This window comes from Perca fluviatilis, chromosome 6 (genome assembly GCF_010015445.1).
Source record: "Perca fluviatilis chromosome 6, GENO_Pfluv_1.0, whole genome shotgun sequence".
NCBI classification, from domain to species: domain Eukaryota; kingdom Metazoa; phylum Chordata; class Actinopteri; order Perciformes; family Percidae; genus Perca; species Perca fluviatilis.
This window is the reverse complement of record NC_053117.1, coordinates 11,675,347-11,701,963: the sequence shown is the minus strand read 5'-3', so window position 1 is coordinate 11,701,963 and position 26,617 is coordinate 11,675,347. Positions and strand designations below refer to the sequence as shown.

At 39.7% G+C, this 26,617-nt stretch overlaps 1 protein-coding gene across 1 annotated transcript in view; it reads left to right on the top strand.

Moving 5' to 3' along the window:
* Positions 1 to 26,617, top strand: part of niban2b (niban apoptosis regulator 2b) — a 74,147-nt gene that overhangs the window by 13,985 nt on the left and 33,545 nt on the right. Inside the window, exons 2-5 of the mRNA XM_039802867.1 lie at positions 12,072 to 12,202; positions 14,540 to 14,668; positions 19,187 to 19,292; positions 21,006 to 21,173. Coding sequence (XP_039658801.1) covers positions 12,072 to 12,202; positions 14,540 to 14,668; positions 19,187 to 19,292; positions 21,006 to 21,173 — 534 coding nt within the window. The remainder of the gene's footprint in view (positions 1 to 12,071; positions 12,203 to 14,539; positions 14,669 to 19,186; positions 19,293 to 21,005; positions 21,174 to 26,617) is intronic.

Sequence of the window (26,617 nt, the reverse complement as noted above, 5' to 3'; positions counted from 1 at the left end):
GCACTGAAAATAAAGGGGCTGAATAATTTTGCACGCCCACTTTTTCAGTTTTTTATTTGTTAAAAAAGTTTGAAATAGCCAATGAATTTCGTTCCACTTCATAATTGGGACCCACTTGTTGTTGATTCTTCACAAAAAATTACAGTTTTATATCTTTATGTTTGAGGCCTGGAATGTGGCAAAAGGTCAAAACGTTCAAGGGGCCGAATACTTTGCCAGGAGCACTGTAAATTTTTTATATATATATATATATATATATATATATATATATATATATATATATATATATATATATATATATATATATATAGCAATGTCAGTTTTTTCCAATATTGTGCAGGCCTAACTGTAATGGCGTTTTTTTTTTTTTGGCGTTTTTTTTGTAATGGCGTTTTTCCATATCTATATCGCAATGTCAGTTTTTTCCTATATCGTGCAGGCCTAACTGTAATGGCGTTTTTCCATTACATGGTACCTGCTCGACTCTACTCGCCTCGACTCGGCGCACTGTGCGTCCCTTTTCCATTGCAGATTTTAGTACCACCTCAGCGTGGCTGGTCGTCATAGCGACTGCCGTGGGCGTGGCTTGGTAGCGCATTTGCCCCCCCGACTCATTTCCTGGTTCTCCTTCTCCGTAAACAACATGAAATCAACAAGATAGTTAACTTTTCCTGCTCCAGATTTCCCACCGTGGTCAGAAAAGAACAGGGCAGACACTTTGTTTCTCTCACATATATATGACTCTAGAGTCACTACTGTGCTTGACGCTAATCGCCGTCACTCTCTCACTTCGCCACGCTCACCAGCTACAACACACACACACACACACACACACACACACACACACACACACACACACACACACACACACACACACACGACACACACACACACACACAAGCGCCACAATTATAAACATCAGGCCACTTGTACTACCGGAGAAACTCTCGTGGAGCCTCCGGCAGCAAAAACACCGCTGGCTAAACTATTTAAAAATGCCGTCTCTCGCTAGCAATGCAGTGATCAGTGACGATTCTTTCCGACCAGTCAGCAGCCTGCAGGGTTTCACGTCACATTTTCGGCTCGCCTCAGCTCGCTTGGAACCTCGACTGAGGAGGTACTAAAAAAAGTATCTGTTAGCAGGTACCAGGTACTTTTTTTCGTAATGGAAAACCAAAAAAGGCAAGTAGAGTCGAGGCGAGTAGGTACCATGTAATGGAAAAGCGCCATAACTGTCCTGTGTTACTTTCGCACATTTACTTGTGCATTTTTAATAGGGGTGGAAATCACAATAGGCCCCTTTTTTAATATAGTATATTCACAAAACGTATGATACGATATTATTGCATTTTTAACATAATTGCAATGTTCTGTGAGATATTGCAAGTTATTACCTTTTTTTTTTTTTTTTTTTTTCAACTTTAAATTATGTCCCCAAAGGAAAACTTTGTATCTGTCACACTGTCGCCCCAGAAGGATAACTCAACTCCACCATCTATGGACTGAAAAAGCTATTTATTTTACTATTCTAGTACCAAAAAGTTAAATTCTCATGTGCAATTTATATAATAAAAGATTGATAACATCCGTGTATCGATACAGTATTGCCACAGAAAATATTGCGATACTATGCTGTATCTATTTTTCCCCCCAACTCCTAATTTTTACTTCAGCCTGACACTCTAGGTCATCACCTGGTCAGGGAGAACAGAGCCAGATGATAATTATATGTGATTTTATACGTATCGCAGTATACACAGTCACTATATACATTTTCAATATAAAAGTATTTATAAGAGCGGCGTTAAGCTCACAACACTCTTCATAACAAATTTGATTTGATGATACATAACCATCCTTCCTCAAAGTTTATTTATATTAGTTGTCGGTGATTTACATCTGTTTTCTGTGATTTAGTAGAAAAAACTAAACACCTGAGTACAGGCCTGAGCATGTAAATATAACTGGTTCTTTAATATGCCTGATGTTCATAAGAGTTCTTTTTAATTACTTTAAGTATATTGTATGTACTTTATGTGCCTCGGAGTTAGTTAGGATTAGGGCTGCAACTAACGATTATTTTCATAGTCAATTAATCTGCCGATTATTTTCTCGATTTAATCTATTAGTAGTTTGGTCTATAAAATGGTGAGAAATATCAATTAGTATTTCCCAAAGCCCAAGATGATGTCCTCAAATGTGTTGTTTTGTCCACAACTCAAAGATATTCAGTTTACTATTACAGAAGAGTAAAGAAACTAGAAAATATTCACATTTAAGGAGCTGGAATCAGACTTTTTTTTATTACTTTTTTTCATATAAAATGACTCAAATCGATTAATTGATTTATCAAAATAGTTGCGGATTGATGTAATAGTTGACAATGATTAGATTAATCGATTAATCTTTGCAGCTTTAGTTTGGATCAAATACTAAACAGCAGTGGTGGTCCACCTTTCTGAGCCAGGAAAAAGCCTGTTGGCTGACGTGCACTCTGAAGATCTGCTTCAGAGAAAAGTTTGAATTAAATGTCCTGCCCTGCCTCTAATAAACCGAGTAAGCATGTTTAAATCTGCACTAGTTTGGTGCTCTAGATCTTTACACAAGCACCACCGCCCCTCTTGCTTCAGTTCTAACGAGAACAGTCTAAATTTATGAGTCAGCCTGTGGGTCCATCTCAGTGGAATGTTTTTGTTGAGGCACTGTTGAGAAATGAGGAGGGGGGCAGGGGGACTCTCTTGTGCATCTACTAAATAGAGGTCTGGTCTCAACTCTGATCAAGACATGCTGAAGCTGTTGAACTGATGTCTATGATAAGACAAGCCGCTGTGTATGGCAAGTTTGATTAGATTACCACAGCGATGGAAGACCACATGGTAGTATCATTAGAGGTGATGGCTGCCCTCAGCACTGTAGAGGCCCCTGGACAATTAGTCTGGTAGCCAGCTGCAGCACAGCAAAGAGTCAGCTGACTCCTAGCAGCAGCTCATACTGCTACTTGATATGTTCTTACCTCTAAATCTCACATACTTTATTATAACCTAATGAAGGAAAGTAATTCTGTGGTGATTCCAGTATTGAGTTATGAATTAGAAGTTGCTGGCCCAATGTCCCCAATGTTCGTAAATACAGATCCTGGATAATTCAAAAACTTAATAGGTCAGTTTGAATTATTTCCATTTGGGGGTAGGCTTTAAATACTACATTACCCATGAAGAGCGGTGGAGAGTAAAAGTAGATTTACTACAGTGTACTTAAGTAAAAGCTTGAGGTATGTGTACTTGAGTATATCTGTATGCTTTATAATTCTACTCCACTACAATGGGGAAATATAGTACTTTTTGCTTTACTATTGGATAGTTATTGGGTACTTTACATGTTTTTTCATCAAAGAGGTAATTAGCCATTATCATTTGCTTATAAAAGCAAAGATTAGAAAGTCAAAACTTAAAAATAAAATGTGTATCAGAACTTTGATTTTCTTCATTCCTCTTCTAGCAATCATCTAGTGTCCCTCAGATTTATCTTTTGACCCTTAGTAGGAGCCTGCAACAAGGGAACCTTAGTGTGGGAAATTCACCCTACCCCTTAAATATACAAAACATAATAACTGTAATAACAATTGGTGATTCGCTGTTTGCTACTGAAATGCTCTCTGGTAATCATACTTTCTCTCCTTACATTTTTATGTCCACAGTTTGATATATAAGCCATCCCTAGTCATTGACTAATGGTAGATAAAGACACCCTCACACTATCAAGAGAACTTCACATACAGGAATTTAAACATTCATGCCCCATGCTTTCTGAATAGGCTCTTTTAGCACTAAAATACCTAAGAAATGAAGTAATCATGACACATCCTCACATTGTTGTGAGCTGGCACTTTGTTGGAACTTGTTTTTTCTTTTGGCCATGAAATCTGTCTAATCAGGGATGTGCTAAGTCGGAAAGTGGATGGTCAGTGGAAATTATTGAATTGAATTTGCTGACGTGTCTAATGCAGCTCGGACAGTCAAATAAGGGAAGCATTATCTTTGAGTGTATCTCCTGCTGTCTTCAATTGTTTGAAATGAATGAGGTCTTTGATTCCCCTCAGTTGTCTGATGCAGTCTGGTTGTCATGTGATTACGCTGAGTGACTTTTCCAAAAGTAGCATATCAACCATGTTGTATTTCAAAGCAACCACTTTGAAGCAGCTGCTGTCAGTCTTGCCAGATGGATGAAACTAAAGCTCAAGGTTCAGCCGATAACTCTGGCAGCATAGCACTAGTCACAACTATTAGTAGTGGTATAAATATCAGTGGACTGAATCAGCTGTACGACAGTCTGGCCTGGAAACAATCTGAAAGAACTTTTTAAACCTACATATACACATAATAGTGACGCTAAATGTCTACATTTAAACTGCACAAGTAAAGTTTTTATAGCGGTTTCTTATGCGAGGTCAGGGAGGAAGGAGTTTGGGGTGTTTGCAAACTCTCACACAAGCTTTCTCATGTGTAGTCATGATCATGTGTGGCTTAGTGCTGTGTGACTAAGATGATTGCATTGTTGCTGTCGACTGTGGGTATTTAATGAGTCAGCCCTTGAGTTTTCTGGTTCCCCTCCCATGATGCACTCATCCAGCAGTGCTCCAGCTCCTCCCACCCAAAAGGTTGAGTTAATTGAATGTACATTAATGTTTGAGAACCCCAGTACTCACCAAGTTTGCTCTTGGGATGGAATTTAGTGTTGATAATTGATAACATTTTCTGGAATGGGTCTTGGTATCAAATCTGAATAATTTTTTTTGGTACTGATTGAAATGTGTCTATAACACATAAATGCAATTTATTTTTTGAGATCTCTCTCTCTATGGACAACACTGGCATCTCTCTCTTCTACAGGAAGTTGCTAGATTGGTCGCTAGTCGCTTCTTTGAACCTGCCCCCTGCTGCTGTACAGAGGCTCGTAGGCTCTTCGTTGGTAGCAGAGCTGGAGAACCGCAAAAAGCTCCCCGCCCCAGTGGCTGTACTGCGCATGCAGGAGACACACACACACACACACACACACACACACACACACACACACACACACACACACACACACACACACACAGATATTCCTTGATTTGTAATTAGATATGGTCCCATTTAGAGTAAAATAAACATCAACACAGGGTATGCTTTAGGGCATGGCTACCCTTTGATTGACAGGTTGCTCTTTGCAACAGAATAGAGGCCTAGCAATGCTAACCATTAGGGCTACATAATATCAGAAAAATGTGATATCATTGTTAGAGATGGTCCGATACCATTTTTTGCTTACCGATTCTGATACCTGAACTTGCGTATCGGCCGATACGGAGTACCGATCCGATACCAGTGTGTCATATATTTTATTATGTTTTAACAACTGTATACTACTATCCCTGTATGGATGTGATATTATTTCTATCTTTGTTTTCGGTCTGGCTCAGGTTGAACTGAACTGACAAACCCAAACAATGAATGCCACAGAACTTTCTTTTATTATGAAGTTTGACAGTCAGTTATAACAGAAAAAGAACATAAATAAACTACTTTAAAGTAGATTTTCTTTAGGGCTTTATTATGTGGTATCGGATCGGTGCATAAACTCCAGTACTTACCGATACCAGCATTTTAGGCAGTATCTGAGCCGATACCGATACTGGTATCGGAACATCTCTAATCATTGTTGAATATTGACTCGCAATAAATACACAAATATAATGTCTGTCTGCTTTAGGTTCTCGCTGCCAACATAGTCCCCAGACAGTGAATAGCCCATGCACACTGAATAAAAAAAATCAAATACATAATTCCATTCCAACAACATGTTTTTTTCTTGTAAAGCTGCATCTGGTTAGCCTAGAAATCTAGACGCACCCTAGCGGCAGCAGCCAGGGGGGTCTAGGCACTCTCCGTTGGAAAAACCAAATTCTAGTCAGGCCAATCACATCATGTATAGAGTCGGTGGGCGGGCTTATGGCTGCTGCTGCTGGGAACAGCGGTCTTCTGGACGACTTAGAGTTAAGCTTTTCTTTGAGAAAAGAACAAAGAACAGCACTGAAAACATTCTTAAAAAAAGGAAGATGTATTCGGAGTTTTGCCGACCGGATATGGCAAAAGTGTAATCTATGAACTAGCTTCGCTACCTTCTTCGTTGCTCTGGTTGGTTGTAGTGCTATCCTATTGCATACCGAGGGAATTTGAAAGACAACAGTTTATCCCGACCCTCGGATTGAGCCATGCCAATGGTGAGTTAAAACAAAAACAAACCTACGGAAATAATTTCCAAATTTCTTTCATTAAACAAATTGAACACTGAGTTAAAATAAAGGCACCGCTAAAAAGATAAAAAAGGAAAAAGAAGAAAAAGTTACATTTTAAAGTGCAGTTTTCTACTGATATTTTCTTTTAACTAACCAAAAAATCTCTTAAGTGTCTTTCGCAATATGTTTATTGTGCCATCGCGATAATGATAAAATAAAGGATTTATTGTGCAGTCCTAAGGGCCGTCACCTGTTTTAACAGCTGGTAAAGTCTGCTTATGATCCATAATTAATTTTATTTCTATGTTACTGTCAACTGGTCGAAATGGCAGTTTTGGATTGAGGCTCAACGAGTGCCCGCAAGCATGGTATATTTCCGAGCGAGCTAGAGAGTAGTCTGAAGAGAAGGAGCAGTGAATCAGCAAAATAAAACCTTTTCGCCATTTCATCACTACTAGAATTGCAACTGAAGGAAGTTTTTCACGATCTCTATCCTCATTCATATTTTAAAATGCTCCAACTTATATCCAGGTACAAAAGCCTGAAAATTGGGAAGAAACAGAAGTAAAGAGTCATTGCTATTGAGATGATACACCGTTTCATCGCATTTGTGTAAACTGGCAGGTTTCAGAACGTTGCAGACCAGCACATTGTAAGTAGTTGCAAGTTGTAACTCATCTTGTTGCAAATCATCGGTCTGAACCGGGCTTAAGAGATATCCACAACTTGGTTTCCTGGCAAAATTGAAGCACAAATACAAATCTGAAAACAAATAATTAAATTTGAACCTTGTCATTTTATTCAAATGAAATGCCTCTCATTACCAAGGGCTGGGTATCGTTCAAATGTTTTCGATACCAATACCCGGACTTCGATACCGGTTCCTAAATGATTATTGTTTTCGATACCAATTTTATAAAACAAAAAGAAATTACAACAGAACACATTACAACACAAATTTTTTTGTGGCATACCCCCAGACCCACCTAGGGAGAGCCCCCCCCCACATAACAAATCCCAATTTAACCCCTGCAAACACCTATTTGTATAAATCAAGGTCACGTTTACCCACACTATAGGGGCAATATGAAATGTAATGTGTGTTTGTACATGCATGTATGAGTATGTGTGTGTCTGTGTGTGCACACTTGTATGAGCATGCTTTATTATTGCAAGTTCTTGGCTAGGAAAACCAGCATGTTTACTTTGCTTGGTTTTAAACATGTGCTTTGACATGTTAAACCATTTCCTGATGTACTAAAAAGCCTCCCTGAGGGCGAGCTACTTGCAGGTGTACAAAGATACATCCTGGCTAGTTTGCTCAGCTGTGGGAAGTGGACGTGGTGGAGTTTCCTCCAAGCCAGTTGGTCTGCCTCACTGTCAATGGTGGGGGACCGCAAGTATATGTTGAATTCTGCTTAAACAGCCATCTCCAGCTTTTTTTTGTTTTAGCTTTCTTCACCGTAGCACAGGGAATCTGGGATCTATTAAGCATGCCATGTCCAGAAGTTGGGTTGCAGGCTTGTCATACTTTTGTAGTCATATAGTCCAGGATTTTCCTCTTAATGGACCTTTATTAAATCAGTGTCCTCCTTTTTTTTTTTTTTTTTTTTTCTCTGCAAGAACTGAGGTCTTCATCAGATGGACTGGTTTCACGTATGAAACCCTAAATCTCACTTAACCCCTATTTTCAACCGGGCTTTCTGGAGGCGCCCGACCCTCGCGAGCAAACACGGCCCTTCGTGCGTGAAGCTGCTCTCTTCTCTGCTAATGATATGCGCCAGGTCTATTTTCACTAGGCCACGGGGCATTCAAACAGCCAGGGAAGGAAGTGGAACAGCGAGAGCATTCAGTCAATTTACCAAAAGACACCCCCCAATATCGTATATGAGAAATTCATCTTGGAGGTGAAAAATAAAAAAGACACCACATCTTTTTTTATAAGGGCAATGCCAGCAAAGAGAAGGCATGGAATTCAATTCCAGGAGTGCTTGGAGTAAACACGCAATTGGTTTTTCAAGTACTTTTAGAGACCATAAAATCTACGAGTCGGGCAGACAAGATGCTCTGCTTCTGAGACGCTCCCGGTATGGTATGGCAGAAAGCAGTACAGGCGCGCCCAGTGAAAAAACAGGGTTAGTCTGTCTTTTCCTTTTGGGGTTGTTTGGGGATGCAGCACAGTAGAGAATGCCAGAGTGCTTCATGTGAGATAATTGGTAGGAAAAAAGTGCAATTACTGGTTTATGTATGTATGTTATTTACAGTACAGGCCAAAAGTTTTGACACACCTTCTCATTCAATGTTTCTTTATTTTCATGACTATTTACATTGTAGATTCTCACTGAAGGCATCAAAACTATGAATGAACACATATGGAATTATGTACTTAAAAAAAAAATGTGTGAAATAACTGAAAACATACACAATATTTTAGATTCTTCAAAGTAGCCACCCTTTGCTTTTCTTGATAACTATGCAAACCCTTGGTGTTCTCTCAATGAGCTTCATGAGGTAGTCACCTGAAATGGTTTTCACTTCACAGGTGTGCTTTGTCAGGGTTAATTTGTGGAATTCTTTCCCTTATTAATAAAAAAGCAAAGGGTGGCTACTTCGAATAATCTAAAATATAAGACAGGTTTTCAGTTATTTCACACTTTTTTGTTAAGTAATAATTCCATATTTGTTCATTCATAGTTTTGATTCCTTCAGTGAGAATCTACAATGTAAATAGTCATGAAAATAAAAAGGAAATGCATTGAATGAGAAGGTGTGTCCAAACTTTTGGCCTGTACTGTATGTATGGAGCCTTGTTCAAGGCACCTTAGCAGTGCCCAGGAGCCAGGTATGACATTATGTTAGTTCAGAACCATACACAGCAAATACAATTAAAACTGTGAGTTAGTGGCCGGGTTGGTTCAGTGGTAGAGCGGGCGCACATATACTAGAGGTTTATGCCTCGACGCAGAGGTCCAGGGTTAAAATCTGAATCTTAAAAAAAAATAAAAAATAAACCGGTGAGTTAGAGCAATGGATAATGGTAAATCAACCAGAAAAGTGTGAGAGTAAACGGAGGGCGTAGTTTCTGTATTAGGTTTTGCATTTAAAAACCAAACCTGAACTGGAAGGCCCAGGGCGAAACCACTGAGATCTTGGCCCGCCCTCCTGAAAAGCCCAGTCTGCTGATTGGTCAGCTGGCCCACTCTGTTGTGATTGGTCAACCAAATTCAAACAAGCCACTGGGCGGGCTGTGCTTGCTCAGGCAGCACCCATTGGTAGCACATATTACAAACTGGGCTGGCTTTCTCAATTAATGACAATTAATGAATAATTGAGGAATTTCAAACAGGAATGTGGGTGAGGTGTTTCAGGCAGTTGAGGAAAAAGTGCTGTCTGTGTGAGAGCGAGAGCTGCATTTGGAGTGAAATGTGTTTTTTCTATTCTTTATACATCTATTGCATACACATAGAACTATACAACACACTAAAAGATGGGAAACATTCCCAAAAACATAATAGGGGCTCTTTAATCAGACTCACAAAACCCTCTCTGCTCACTGCATCCATAGGCATGATGTCCTTTGCCAAATAACATGCGATGGACTCTTGTTATTTTTTTGTGGCGCTTGGACGTTTTCTCATAAGGAGTAACCATAGACAGTATATAAGGGAGTAACACTTGCAAAACTCTGATGAATGGACGTCTGTTTGGCTGTTTTGCTGCTACTTGATTTGATGATGATCTTTCTGCTATGGCTACTGACAGATACTTTTAACTCTTTGGACAATTCTTTGTGGTTGTGTTGTAGGTGGCTATGGAGATTAGTTGGTTCCCTCTTGTTGTTGCCACGTGTTCGGCATGACTTACATACTGTATTACCTGTGTTTGTAACTTGTCTGTAATGGGGGCTTTTACTGGTCAGGACAATTCACCGATATGGGGTGACTAGTCAGGACACGGAAGGCAGGGATATCCTTTGAAAGGTTTAATATACCTAAACATATACAGATGCACGGGCACTATTCCTTATACACTTTGTAACCATGTAGGTGTAGTTCTAATGAAAAGAAAAAATAAACATTAATGTTAACTAACATAAAACTCACAATTGAGACTAATTACTCTCCATAATTACTTAAAATAAACCGCGCTAAACCTGTCCTGAAAATGTAAACTAAAATAAGAATGCCATTCTATAGGCTACACATACTACAGAGATAAAGGCTGTCACTTAATGCAAACTCGATAATAAATTGCTACATAAACAGTTGGTAAGTAAGCCTAAACTTTACTGTATAAATCACCAATATTAACTAATATCTATACGATATAATTATAACACTTACTTGTGGTCACTGACGCACATGAACACCAAGTGAAACTTCACTTATAAACTAAAACTTAACAAGCCAGGGCATGTTGTAACATGTTGGAAAGGGGGTGTGGCCTATCAACGTGCTGTCCATGCTCTGTCCATGCTCACATCACTTAAGCCTTTTGCACAACATTGTTTAATCTGTATCTAGATAATGTAGGGGCCATTATTTTTAGCCACAATGGTCTTTGTCGTCTGATCTCTCTACCTTCCGGCATCTACAATGCTCTTACTCTCCATGCACGTGACCTTAGTCACGCTGTCCTGTTTATATCCGGTCAACTAGAGCAGTGGGGCTCCATGTGATTGGCCAAATATTTTGACATGCAGCACGTAAATGCATTGCACATGTAGCCTAAATATCGCAGTTGTGTGCAATGTGTATATAATGCGCATGTAAGGTACATTTTTGGTATATCATGCAGCCCTAGTGCTGCGATAGTACGTTACAGTCATCCCAGGCTACAATGGACAGTACAGAGATGGCGAGAGTGAGCTCAGATCCCCGAAACGCTGACCAATCAGAGCAGACTGGGCTTTTTCAGGGGGCTACATGCGCTTCGACAAAGCGTCTCAGACAGCGGGTGAATACAGCCCCCATGGGCAGTATGACAATTTATAAACATTAAAGAACAAACATGTTCTAGAAGAAACACAAAATGCAAGTATGAACATGAAATGAAGCATAACAGGCCACCTTTGAAAGGACTCTCATCTAGATCAGGAAAAATCAATTGATCACTTACAATTTTATCTATGGACAGAAAAAGGCTCTGCAGTACAATTCTTTCTTTTACTCTTGGGCTGTGTAAGAGGTTAGATATGTGAAGGCCACCCAAAGCTCTAGCAAACAACAATGGCGTCACTGATAAAGTAGAAAAAGGCCAGGGGGAAATGCCATTCTTTAGACTTAGTCAAGTTTGCCTTTGACTTTCACTTTAAAACATTCCCAAATGAATAAACATTGGCTCTAAAGTCGCAGCACTTGAACTAGCACAAAAGTACATTGATGCTAGTGATGACCTGGCGACCTGCCCGTCAGACCTATAAAGTGTCATTAGGCCTACAATGATAATTTAATTGTATTGTATATCAGGGAAATCATCATTAATACTTCTTACCAGGGTATTTTAACTTCTTTTTTTATGCGTGTGTGTGTTTGGTTTTTTTAATTACTGTATTTGACACTGATAAAAAAATGTTGTTTAAAATAAATGTTGACAAAGCCTACTGTATAGCTATGTTGGCAGACCCTGAAGCTGTAATGCTCATTGTTTGAAACACAATAAGCATTACACTCATTTCATGCACACGTCCACATTCATTGTGTAAATATGAAAAATGCCTAAGACCCAAATGTAGAACATTTCTTGAAAAGTGCCCCGATGGTCCTAATGATATGTGTGCGTGTGTGTGTTTCAGCTCGGACCAGCGAGGTGATGGTGGAGTTTGGGCACCTGTATGAGAAGCAGTATGCTGTGGCTCTCTTTAACAAAGTTCGCTTTGACATAGAAGGAGGAGGTGGCCCACAACCCCAGCTACTACACCGCAAGGTAAAACATCCTCCTCCACCACTCTGCAAGACTCTGAGCACAGATTTCACTCCATCAACCCAGTAGTAGAACATTTAGACAACCTGTCAATATCATTTTTAAATACACCATTTAACACTAAAGTATTGTGAAGCTAGGGATGCTAATTTAGATTTTTTTTTTTTTTCCCACCAATAGCCGACCATCATTAACTCATAGTTATTTAAATTTAAAGAATTAAATGCTGGCTATATTGACATAAAACCACATGCTCTTGTGGAGCTCTGTACCCAACTGACAGGCACATTTTTTTCAGCTTAGAAAGCCTCTAATAAACCTAATAAAACAATTTTTTTATTACAGTAAATAGATTACATATTGGACCGTTAACCCTCTCCTTGATTTCATGTTATTCACGGAGGAGAACCCGGAAATAATGAGTAGGGGAAAATGCCATGCTACCAAGGCCAGCCAGGCGGACCAATCTCAGTTGTTGTGGTCTGCGTCACCCTGACGTGTAGTTACATTTCTGGGGAGGTGCACATCAGGCTATGGCATAGGATACAGCGTAGGGTTTGTATCTACACAAAACTATGTACAGTGTTAACATTATACAGTACAGGCCAAAAGTTTGGACACACCTTCTCATTCAATGCGTTTCCTTTATTTTCATGACTATTTACATTGTAGATTCTCACTGAAGGCATCAAAACTATGAATGAACACATATGTGTGAAAGTGTGAAATAACTGAAAACATGTCTTATATTCTAGTTTCTTCAAAGTAGCCACCCTTTGCTCTGATTACTGCTTTGCACACTCTTGGCATTCTCTTGATGAGCTTCAAGAGGTAGTCACCTGAAATGGTTTTGCCTGATTCGCGGAGTCTCCTCTTAACAGTTGTTCTAGAGATGTGTCTGCTGCTAGAACTCTGTGTGGCATTCATCTGGTCTCTAATCTGAGCTGCTGTTAACTGGCGATTTCTGAGGCTGGTGACTCGGATGAATTTATCCTCAGCAGCAGAGGTGACTCTTGGTCTTCCTTTCCTGGGGCGGTCCTCATGTGAGCCAGTTTCGTTGTAGCGCTTGATGGTTTTTGCAACTGCACTTGGGGACACATTCACAGTTTTCGCAATTTTCTGGTTTTCAGTTATTTCACACTTTTTTGTTAAGTAATAATTCCATATTTGTTCATTCATAGTTTTGATTCCTTCAGTGAGTATGTATGGAGCCTTGTTCAAGGCACCTTAGCAGTGCCCAGGAGCCAGGTATGACATTATGTTAGTTCAGAACCATACACAGCAAATACAATTAAAACTGTGAGTTAGTGGCCGGGTTGGTTCAGTGGTAGAGCGGGCGCACATATACTAGAGGTTTATGCCTCGACGCAGAGGTCCAGGGTTAAAATCTGAATCTTAAAAAAAAATAAAATTAATTGACTGACTGACCTTCATTTGTTAAAGTAATGATGGCCACTTGTTTCTCTTTACTTAACTGATATAGCTTAGCTAATATGAATTCTAACAGTTGTCCAATAGGGCTGTCGGCTGTGTATCGACCTGACTTCTGCGCAACACAATTGATGGTCCCAACCCCATTAATAAGGGAAAAAATTCCACTAATTAACCCTGACAAGGCACACCTGTGAAGTGAAAACCATTTCAGGTGACTACCTCATGAAGCTCATTGAGAGAACACCAAGGGTTTGCAGCGCTATCAAAAAAGCAAAGGGTGGCTACTTTGAGGAATCTAAAATATAAGACATGTTTTCAGTTATTTCACACTTTTTTGTTAAGTACATAATTCCATATGTGTTCATTCATACTTTTGATGTGTTCAGTGAGAATCTACAATGTAAATAGTCATGAAAATAAAGGAAATGCATTGAATGAGAAAGTGTGTGCAAACTTTTGGCCTGTACTGTATATGTATAGTCAGTGGTTAAAAACACTTTTAGTGGATGTACATTGATGGTGCGTAATTGCCTCATAGGATTACATTGCAGCCCCTTCAAAGTTGCTGGCTCTCGCTCAATACTGGACCAATTTAAAAAAAAATGGATGTCCCCATTAGTCACTAAGGCACATAGACATGAGAAAATAGCTGTCCAGGTTGAAAAATAACGAAGTTTCCTTTTGAAGGAAAACAATGCGAGTTGGATGTCTTGGGATTAAGAAACAGCCACTAATGGATTCGTTTCAGATGTGTATTTTTATAAAACAACTAGCTTTTTACCTGCTTCTCTAGCAATAAAAAAGCTTTACATTTCTGCTGCCTGTGCAGTGTACTGCCATGAAAATGTATGTTTTTGCCTTTTGTAGTGTATAAGGTTTCTGTTGAAATGTGTCGTCTTTTTGCAGATTCCTCTGGAGAACAAAGCCATCTTCTCTGGCTCGCTCTTTCAGTATCTGGAGGAGAACAAGAAATGGAGGAACCGCTTCATCTTCGTTCCAGACTCCTACAACATCAACTATTACGACAGCAAAGCGGTAAGGGGAAAAAAATACCGTCTGTACAGTAGAGCTGTCAATCATTCAATTTCATTCTCTTTTTTTTTTATATTAAAATTATATTAAAATATGTAATGCTCAAATTCAGCCTATTATTAATTCTTCACTACTCAGGCCTATGCATTGCCAATGCCATTATCATCGTGTGGTTTTTGTTATACGTTCTGTCCACTAGAGGGATTTCCAACATTAACCTCGAAAGGTCACCTACGTCATGGCACATTGCATTTCTGGCACACCGCTTTGTTCACATACATTTTTCATTAACGAGCACACATTGTAGGCCTGTAACAATTCCAAATTTTGCTGGACAATTTATTGTCTCAGGAATAATTGCGATGAACAATATAATTGTCTCTAGTAATACGTCTTGATAACAGCAGGCAGTGCTACTCTGTATTGTCGCCCAAGAAATGAAAACCAGAAATTGCGCAACATCTTCTTCTTCTTCTTCTTCTTCTTCTTTGGGAATTTACGGCAGCTGGTGACGGAACATCCCTCCTTTATAGAGAGCCGAAGTCACGCCCTTATACTTCCGGTCCACGGCACCTCTCTTTCGAAAAAATATGAACGAGAGTCAATGGAGAGATAATAATAATTTTTTGATCCCGTTTGAATTGAGCCATGGATTACAAATATGATGATCGTAAATTTAAAACATTATTTTTCAACCGAAGAAAGTCTCCGTTTATGGTTAAACTGTTGAAGTATAAGACTGTGAAAATATGTAATTAGAAAGACTACACACTTCATGGATGACGTCTCTCGTGAAGCTACGATGTCTCTGTGGGTATCGTACCCGGGATATAACGTTACTCTAATGAGCAGAGGATCTTGCTTGTTCTTTTGCTTACCTGCTGAAAACACTTCACTGGATAAAACCCAGCAGTTAAGATAACGTTACATGTGTTGTTTAACAGAGCTAAGCTAAGCTAGGTGAGGTAGATTGTGTGAGACGGGAGATGTAGTTCACTGAGCGGTTTCACACTAAACTAAGTGGTCATATGACAAACCTACGGCTAACTGAGACTTTCTTTGGTTGAAAAATTATCTTTTAAATTGACGAACATCATATTTGTAATCCATGGCTCAATTCAAACGGGATAAAAAAATAATTTGCTTCTCCCCGTTCACTACCGTTCATATTTTTTCCCGAGTTAAGGTCCCATGAGGTCCACCGGAAGGGGCGAGACTTCGGCTCTCTATCTGGTATGTTTACCATCATCACTTCCGGTTTTCTTGTGCACTGGTTCGCTAGCGAAGTACGCGGCGCAACCAATGGGCGCTACCAAAGCCGGTCTAAGGAAAGCCGTTCCACTCCCCATTCAGCCCCATTGTACCGACTTTGGTTGCAGTTCCACCAGAGTTCCACTGGGGGTGATCACGGTCCAGTGCAAAATGAATGGGACTCTATGGAGCTAGACGGCTAAATGTGTCTCTTTCGCCTGATTGTCATTGAGAAACCTCAGATTTGATTGTAGTTTTTGCAAGTTCAACATGGGTTATAGGTCGAAAGTTGAATGAGTACTTATGTCCTTTCGATTTCTTACAGGTTGAGTCGTTGTTGCCCATAACACGCTAGCATTCTGCTAATGAATGCTGATTGGTCAGTGAAGGACTGATTACAATCGGAGATCACGCTTGACGGCATCCAAAGCAGAACCAGAATGTCAGAGTGAATATTGCGGCGTGGTCTTTAAAACATTAGCAAACCTCTTTCTAGCATGTGTATTGACAGGGAGAGCCTAACCTGTCAGCTGTGTTGTCGATGCCTCGATAGAACAAAGGAAGTGACTCAGAGCTTGCCGTAAAGCAGTATCTCCGGCCGTATATGTGTATGACGTCATTGACATTTTAAAAGGCAACTTTAAAAAAATTTCACACCCAGCAGTGTGTATTTTCTTAGCCTCAACATTCAAATTACTAGACAAAAAATGATATCTTGAGAAAAGTGGATTTTGAGGGGTATAGCTCCATAGAGTCCCATTCATTCTGCACTGGCCTGTGAGCGCCCCCTATATGGAACAAAAGTGGAACTGCAACCAGTTCAGAAGCCGTAAGTAACGAGGGAGTGGAACTTCTTCCCTTATTAGAAATTCTTTGGCGATACTGTGTGTTGTTGCCCAAGAAATAAAAGCCGGCAGCTGATAGGACGAACAAGTCACGTGGATTTGTTTTCTCTGGAAATTCAAAGCCAGACTGTCATGGCGACCGTTCAGAATACAATCTCATATTGTACTAAAATAGTTCACTGAAACGTGTTTCTGAAAACATTTTAAGCGAGAAATAGGCCATGCAGTTGCTGAATCTGTCTTCATTTCAAATCGACAAAGGTCAGTTTAAAAGATTTTCGTCAGATTTTGAGAGACTCTAGTCACCTCATTCCGCTCGTCATTTCCGGGTGAGTCCCGACTGCCCTGCCGCCGACCGAACATGTCAGGTCGGCCAAAATGAACGCAGACAGCCCCTCAGACGGACGACAGCACGGGACACACCGGACAGATTTGAGTCACTGACCTCGCCAGACTGTCCCACGGCCGATAATCGGCCTGGTGTTTCAGCGCCCTTAGTGAAATAATACGTATTTTATGTATTTATTACTTTTTCAAACAAATTAAAGTTTGAATGAATCCCAGCATACATCTTTTGTTATATATCAAAGTTATGTGACCCAGATACACAGGTTCACAGCCTACAAAGTAAACCACGCCTTATCTTAATACAGTGTATTTTTTGCTTAAATGAACAAAAAATGAAAATAGAACATTTATTCCTGTCAATAAAAAAACAAAGCATTAATCATAAACATAAAACGGCGTGTTTAATTTCTCTGGCTTTAGATGGCTGCAGCCTAGGATGTTTGGAGTTGCTATGGCAACAAGTGACAGCTGCCGCTAGCATAGCTTCAGCTAAACAGTCCGACCAATAATCACTTACATATTTACAATTTAGCACATCTAAACAAAATCAACAATAACCATCAACAATCCTACTCCTTGAGACCTTAGCGAAAGTTGGCAATCAAGTTGTTCTGTACAGATCAGAAAAATTAAAAGCACAAATCCCCGTGGAACGTTAGCATAATAGTAATGAATACAGCGTAGTCATTAACGGTAATGTTACTAATTAAACAAAGCACCATAGTAGATTAAACACCACAGACATGTAAAGGTGCTTCGTGGATTTTTAACATTCGAAAGCCGACTGGACTTGCAACTGCGGGTGGGGCGTCCTCTGGTAGGAATCCATAGTATCATAGGCTAGCTAACTTTACTGTTTGGTGATAGTACGCCGGAATTGCAAATGGGTTTGATGGATCCAAACATAGTGTGACCACTCGCATTTAAAAAATGCTCTAATGCTTTAATTACGGTTATGCAAAATAACTGATTATGTAAAAAAAAACAAATTGCGGTTAGACAATTATTTAATAATTGTTACAGGCCTAACACAGCGGCAAACACAAATCAACAGAGATCCCTGCAGTTAAACATTATCTAACAAGTGAAGCGGCTCTGTTGTAAAGGCTAACTGGGCTCGGTTAGCACAGTGACATCATGTTAGAAAGCACAGCCGAAATGTCCGAGTAAACATAGTAACAATAGTGTTAGCCACCATGCACCAGCATCGATAAGTAACTATGCCAACTACTTGTCACTACTTTTATAGTGGTTTATAAGCAACCTGTTTCCTGCAGATTGTCACGTTAATGATAATACATCTATTAGAAGTTAACATTTCAAGTTGAAGCAGACTAGACAGCTGAAGGACCGCTAACGTTAACGTAAACTGAAGCTCCCAGCTGAGCTCCTATAACTCGTGACGCAGTTAGGAAATAAGAACGAAATAATTAATGACAACATAAGCATTTTGACTCGGTGGATGTCAATTTTAAACTCTTGTTAAAACAGTATTTTGCATCCTTCTTTTGATTCCCAGCCATGGCCTGTCACTCCCTCTCGACTACTCTATCGTAGCTCCATGCCTTAAGATCTCACAATGCCTTGTGTTGCTCACTCCCGCTAACTTATTTTTCATCAAAGCATTTCGTTTTACTGTGTGGGTAAGCCAAGGCAAGAAGGGCGAGACCAACGCTATTCCGACTTTAATTGATAGGACAGCTAGGTGAGACAGGGGAGAGAGAGGGGCAAGACATGCAGGAAATGTGGAACACTGCACTGTCACAGGCCGGATTCGAACCCTGGACCTCTGCGTCAAGGCATAAACCTCTCAGTATATGTGTGCCTGCTCTACCCACTGAACCAACCCAGGCACAACACTTTTTATAAAAAATAGTAATTAAATAATAATAATAGTATAATATATAAATAATAGTAATTTCAGCATTTGATTGGTATGGATCTTTTTTACTTTTCGAAATATATTAGACTTTTGAAATTCGTTCAAAAGTCGTACACTGTACAGTTTGTTTTAGATAATGCTGTTTTGATTCATAAAGTCTGACACGTTAACTCTGCTTCCCGTCTTAACTACCAGGCCCATGAGAGACACCTTCATCCCAAAGGAACCATCAACTGTGCCGGCTACAAGGTGCTGACATCTATGGAGCAATACCTCGATCTGTTCAGCAACATCCTACCTGGTGAGGAGAAGGATGGTAGTGGAGATGGGAGAGGGGAGCAGGCGCTGAAGCTGCAACATTTTATGCTGATACTTTTTAAATTGTTTATATCATTGTTTATATGAATTTATCTATTTAATCCTCATCAGGATAGAAAAGCTTCTAATGATCATTAATCAACCATAGGACGCAGGGTTAGAGGGCACTTCATCATGTTAAATCTAACATAGGGTCATCCAAAGGGCTTTTGTGCTGTTTTTTTTTTCTTTGTTCAAACATTGGGGCACCAGGGGGGTGATTGCTGCCACTCTATTTAGCTTTGTTACTTTCATAATCTTTGTTTTTACATTGGTAAGGTTTATAACATTCAAATCGCAGAGATATCTTGGTGCTTTGTAAAAAAAATAAAGGTGAATTGTTAAAGGAGCATAGCATGTTGACAATTAATAAACCTCACTGCATTTTTCCCTTTGTTGTTGGTAGTCATGTGCTTGTTCACAGATTACGTTCACATTACAAGCACAGGGTTTCTGCGGGTTCTTAAAAAGTCTTAAAGGTGCCCTGCCACACAAAACCGTTTTTACTTGCATTTTTTGAAACATGTTAGGTCCATATGTGTTTGTGTTAAGTCGTGAATGTGAAAATGAACTGCTACCTCCTCTGTCAGCTCTAGCCACTGAAAAGAAATAAGCAGAGAAATCAGGCCAATTACAAAAGCTGGTCAGTCTGACCTCATGTTGCCATGTTGAGCTCATTACTATTCATGAGCTCGCCCGGTTGTGCTGGGTAAAGGATGCTGATAGCCAGGCTCTCATTGGCTAGCTGTTAGCCAATCAGAGTCAAGCAGCTTAGCTCGTTGAATATTAATGAGAACTAGCACAAATTGAGCAGAGTCTTCCTGCAGGCTTTCTATACCAGGCTGGAATGGCTTGAAACAAGGTAACCAAGGCATTTTTTCCACAAAACATTTTAGAGTCCATGGTAGAACTTCAGACATTACCACAAAGTAATGAAATGCGTGTGCCAGGGCACCTTCTTAAAAAGTCAAAATTTTTAGGCCTTAAAAAGTCTTAAAATTGCTTACAGTAAGTATTGTGTTGTAGGTCTTAAATAATTTTTAACAGGTCTTAATTATCGTACGTCCATGCAACGCTACCTCATTATGCTCATTTGTTTTTTTTATTCTGTGAGGTTATAGTTCTTTCTTTTGCTAATCCAAATATAATTTTACTGTATTATGACTATAAATGAGACCAACATATCAAATGCCTTTTGACTAACTCCGTCACAACCTCACCCACCTTTCATATTGTAGCGGACTCTCAGAAATGTCCTGGAAAATTGAAGATATCTTGTGCATAATTTTATAAACATAGAATACAATTTAGCATGACATATTATGTTTGGTTTGTCCGAAAGGATTGGATCTTGACTATTTAGGCAAGGCAGCTCTATTTATATAGCACAATTTAGCAACAAGGCAATTCAAATTGCTTTACATAAAACATTAAAGAGCCGTTAAAAACAATAAAAGCTACAGTGCAGTGTAAGAAATTAACAATTATTTTATTGACTGCAGAACATTAAGTAGTAATGCTGGATCTGCTGAAAACTACATAAATGTTTTCAAATGCATGCATTTATCATAGGAACTATAATATGTTTAATTTCTCAGACATGCAGAGAGTTTAAACTAATTGCTCAGTGTGTTTTATGTTGTGTACATTTTTCCAGGTATAAAAGCTAAGGTGGGAAGTTCCCCTTTCCTTAAGTGTGCCACCCAGTTCCCTCTGATCCTTTGGCACCCTTACGCCCGCCACTACTACTTCTGTGTGGTGACGGAGAAAGAGCAGCAGAAGTGGCTCGCTGTCCTCCAGGACTGTGTCAGACATGCTAATGATGGTGAGTCCTGCCAACTAATACTCACCAAAAATTCCTGCATACTCACATGCTTATAAATGCACGATACCTGAACTTATTGACCTTGTATTAACATCGAATACCAGTCTGTTAAGAAAAGTATATATCATTGTTTTTTAACAGCTGTATACTACTAACTCTGTATGGATGTGATATGATTGCTATCATTGTTGTATGGCCTGGCTCAGGTTAAACCCTTCGTAAAACATGAACAACTACATATAGAGAATGAATGCAATTAGGACTTTGTTTTATTATCTAGTTTGACAAGTCAGTCATAATGGAAAAAGAACATAAACTACGTGGTATAATTTTTTTGGGAATAATTTACAGTACGTAGTATCGAAACAGTGCATAGACTCACCCATTCAGTGCATAATTTCTTGATGTTAGCTTTTATTTATTTATTTTTTTAAATATGGAGCAACTTAATCCAAGTATGTTATCCGCAGTACTGAAGGTGGAAATAAAAGTAAATACATCAAAGCATCATGCCATGACATATTTACCTGGTTGCCATGGCGCTCAGCTCAGATGAGCATTGTGCAAGAGGTAGGACCCAGGAGGAACCTGTCTCTTTGCTCTAACTTCACCTCTGCTGTTTACTTTAGCAGAAGGTTCATTAACTCACAGGTGCTGAAGTTTATTCACCAGACCTGCGCTTGCATATTGTAGAGTGGAAACCGACATAGACAAATAGGTGTGTGTGTGTGTGTGTGTGTGTGTGTGTGTGTGTGTGTGTGTGTGTGTGTGTTTAATAAATTAGAGTGTAAATTACCAGGTGCAGCATTGCAGTGTTCCTATGTGAGGTATGTTCCATAGACTGTAAAAATAGTGGATGTATGTTCCGTGACATCACCTATTGGTTTGTGGACTGCTGTTTTGAAGCCTCAAGTTTGGCAATACGGGCGCCACTATCTTGACTTTTTGCAACCTGATGTGACGGTTTTTGACAAGAAGTTGGAGCCAATGTTGTTTGTGGTTGCAATGGCACTGCGCTAAGCTAAACGCTTAAGGTGAACATTTCCAACCCTTCTGACACGAGCCATCCAGATTTATCTGCGTGTAAACGCGGACCTCCGGTACTGTCGCCATTCACTCGCATGTATGGCAGTGCAGAAAATTGGTTAACTTTTCCTTAAGTTACCAGCTAACGCTAGCGGTAGCTAGCTAGCTTGGTTGGTGAATGCTGAAGAACAGATTTTGTTCCAATTGAAGCTTTAGTGCGTAACTTTCTTACATTAATGAACTAGAAAATCTAGCAAAGATAATTACCTCTTCTGAAGAGTCCATGTTTTTTAAATCCTCCGTGTCCCATGCCGTGTCCTCCTTGGCTATAAGCCACTGTGTGGGGGAGAGGTGGAGAAGTTGCGCAATCACCAAAGGCTTATATAATATGGTGGCGTCGACAGTTTTGTTGTCATTACTTAAAAATTCCTCATGGGGGAGACAGAATCTACGCACTACAGCTTTAACACAAATGTTCCAATTAACTTTGAAGTGAAAACACAAAGGGTCCAAGTTTAAGACGAAAACATGGACAACACCCAAAAACAAGTTTACAGCTATTTTAATGTACACAGTGCCATAGATACACAATTGTCAATTTTAAACAGTGTTGGGCAAGTTACTTCCAAAACGTAATACATTATAGATTACTAGTTACTGTCATTTGAGAGTAATTAGTTATATTACAATATTACTGTCTCTGAATTGTAATGCGTTACACTACTTTTGCATTACTTTTGAGTTACTTTCGCCAAAATAACAGCGGAAGTTTGACTTGGCAGCTAGCTTGTGAATTTTACCACCTGATCAATAAAGTCTCCTCTTTATCCACTTTAATACATCACAGATTATTCATAATATTTTGTATAATTAATATGGATATGCAAAGTAACATAAGTAAAACGTACAATAGGCAAGTAGGAGAAAATGAAAATACTCAATTAAAAGTACCTTACAGTTGTATTGAAGTACAGCATTGTTGTAAAATGTTTAAAGCACTTGAATAAGAAATTCATGTTGTTTAGTTTAAAACAGTCTAAAGGAAATGGTCAATTATAGTGGGATTAAAACTCACTATACATTATTTACAGTACTTGATTTACAGCTGATATGTGAAAAGGTACACAACCTTATTTGTTTAACAGTAATTTAGTTTTACTGCGAACCGTCACAGGAAGTGCTTTTATTTTGAAGTAGCCTACACGTTGTCTGTTGTGTACTCTTGCTAGCTTTCTGAGATGAACGTGAGATGCAAACATGTCCGTCAAGCTAAGTTGCTCACTTTCTTGGTTGTAAAACTGCAACATATTGAACAGTAAATGGTCACAGTAAAAGACAAGCGTTTTTGGTCTTCATTCGAAGCCATTCCATTACAGGCATAGTTATTCTCCACGGCTGATAAAATGCAATTATATTACGTCTAGCAAGCCTCAACATTAATTCCCGACATGTTTAAATCTGTCAGCAGCTCGGACACACTGCTGTCAGCGCTGACGTACCGTCACCTGTTGGGAAACAGATGTTATGAAATAATACGCACTGCTTTTTTTTTCCTGTGAACAAATGCTTCGCGGTGTTGGGGAATTCTTAAAAAATGTTGCATTAAAATGCGTTGTAACTCGCGTTACTGAGATTGTACCGGGTATAATATTACCGAAATGTAATTAGTAATGCGTTATATTACTGCGTTACAGCAAAAAGGAATACATTACTGTAATTGCGTTACTTTTGTAACGCGTTACTCCCAACACTGATTTTAAAATTAATAAGACAAAATGAACATCATGCTGTATTGGAGAAGATTTAAAGTAGTGATTAAGGTAATGAACTCATTGTGTTTATTGAGGAAATGAATTTGGTGAGAAGCAAGGCCATTTTCCCATAAATGTCTATAAAAACAGACTCCTTTGTGCAACCAGTGGAGTACCCCCCTGCTAGAAATAGATAGAATGCAGGTTTAAGGCACTTACGCATTGGCTTCGTCAGTTATTTTTACAGTCTTTGGTATGTTCAGACAAAGCCAGTGGAACTGCATGAGTGGCATTCTGCTCTGTGATTCAGGAAGTTTATACATTCAAGGTGCTTGTATACAATTTATAAGCCTTGATCTAGGACCGTCACATGTCACAGTCCTCAATAGCCATCTCACACATAGGTGCACTATGAGTTCCTGTGTGGTTTCAGCGCAATTTCATTTTTGTCTCAAATCGTAGGCATTTCCCCTTGATCCGCTAGCTGCCTGCCCCCTGAATACACTGTGAAAAAGCCCGGTCTCGGGAGACAACACACCCCTGTGTTGTAAAATGTTGTAAATGTCAAACAAACACTACAGGCACAGGCTGTGCACCAAAATGCAACAAACCACTCCAGCCAATCACCAGCAAGATGGTTGTGGTAGGGGGTGGGGTTTAGTGTCAGCTGACCTCGCCAGACTGTCTAACGGCCGATAATCGGCCTGGTGTGTCAGCGCCCTTAGTCATGACAGTTACGGAAATATGGGGCGAGGGGTGAGCTTGCTCTTTTTTGTTTGGAATTTACTTGGAACGTCAACAGAATTGACCATGTCGGAACTCATAGTGCACCTTTAAAGTCAGTCAGGCTTTAATTAAATTGGTTTAGTTAGTTAATCCCACAAGTGTTGTTGCTTCAAGAGTGTATTGACAAGGGAGAGACCTGAAATCCCCAAGTAGTTGTGGAGGAAATACAGGGAATGTAGGGCAGAAGCACAACACCAGCCAGAGAAGAGATACAAGCCATATCTGCCTTCCATCAGGATGGGAAACGTGAGATTGCTGGCCAACAAGATGAACAAGCGAACAGCCCTGGTGAGAAGTTGGAGAGATTATGATGAGAGCAGTGTTGTGTGTTTCACTGAGACATGGCTACACAAAGACATGCCTGACTCCAACGTCTGTATACAAAAACTTCACCAGCACAATGTGAAGGATGTGTGAAATGGTATGAGGATTATCACTGACTACAAGCAGACTGATAGCCAGACAACAAGAGGGGACCTGGACTGGGCCAAAGAATTGAATCTGTTCTTTAACAGATCTGATGAGGGTGGCCCCTTTTAAACTATCCCCAAGCACTTTGACCTGACTTCCTACCTGATGAAGTCCCTGGAAATGCTGGTCCTGTCACACCTTTGGCCCCTGGTTAAACCATCACGGGATCCCCTTCAGTTTTCCTACCAGCCAAAGGTGGGAGTGGAAGACGTCTTCATATTCCTGCTTTACAGTGCCTTAAGCAGGATTTATGCTTCTGCCGGGGCTCTACGCAGAGTTTACGCCGTAGCCTACATATGTGGCCTAAAGTTTATACTTGTGCGCTAGTGTCTGTGTTGTTCTATCGTATCTGTTTAAGAAAATAGCAGGGCCGGCATGTGTTGTCTACTGGGGAGTGTGTGGTAAAGCAAGTGAGAGAGTGACGGGGATTAGCTTTTGAGCAAGTACCCTTGTACTTTCTGACCACAGTGGGAAAGTTACGGCAGGAAAAGTTAACCCTCTCCTTGATTTCATGTTGTTTACGGATAAGGAGAACCAGAGTAGGAGGAAATGCAACACTACCAAGCCACGGCCAAGCGGACGAATCACAGTTGTCTTCGTTGCAGCAACATGTAGTTAATTTTTTTTAAAGGTGCACATCAGGCTACAGGTAGGGTACGGCTCAGGGGCTGTATCTACACGTACCTACATACAGTTGTGGCCAAAAGTTTACATACAGTTGTATGTCATGGCAGTTAGAGTTTCCAATAATTAATACAACTTCTATTTTTCTGTGATGAAATCATTGGAGCACATACTTCTCTGTCACAAAACTGCACAACTGTACGTACCTAGGCCGTGGATTTAACGCAGAAGCATAAATCAGACTTAATCTCAGCTTGACAGGCCATGTAGCACTGTGAGGATCATGTTCTTCCGGCCTGCCCTGCTATGGGGCAAGCTGACCGCAAGGTAGACGCTGCCCCGGAATTTGGACCATCTGACTGGTCAGGCACAGTATGTTAGACTACAGGGCTGCCTGTCTGACAACATGGGAGCCCCACAGTGGACTTGTCACCCTTTCTCTTCGCCCTCATATATATATATATATATATGCTTGGTTTAATTTTCGGAAAAAGTTTGTATATATGCAATATCATCTCTCAAGTGCCATATTACATTGTTTTTAAAGAAAACATTTTCTGAAATGCAATAACAAGCTTAAACTAAGGCATACATTAAACATACATAAACATGACCTTAAATTGTGCAACTTAACTTTCAGAACTACAAGTTTCAACCTGAGACTGATCTGTATATAGGCCTATATGTATGCCCTATGTAAATATTAGTTGTACTCAACCTATTTTTATTTATATATTTGATTACAATGTCCCACAGCTCTGTAACACTTATGCTATTAGATTGTTG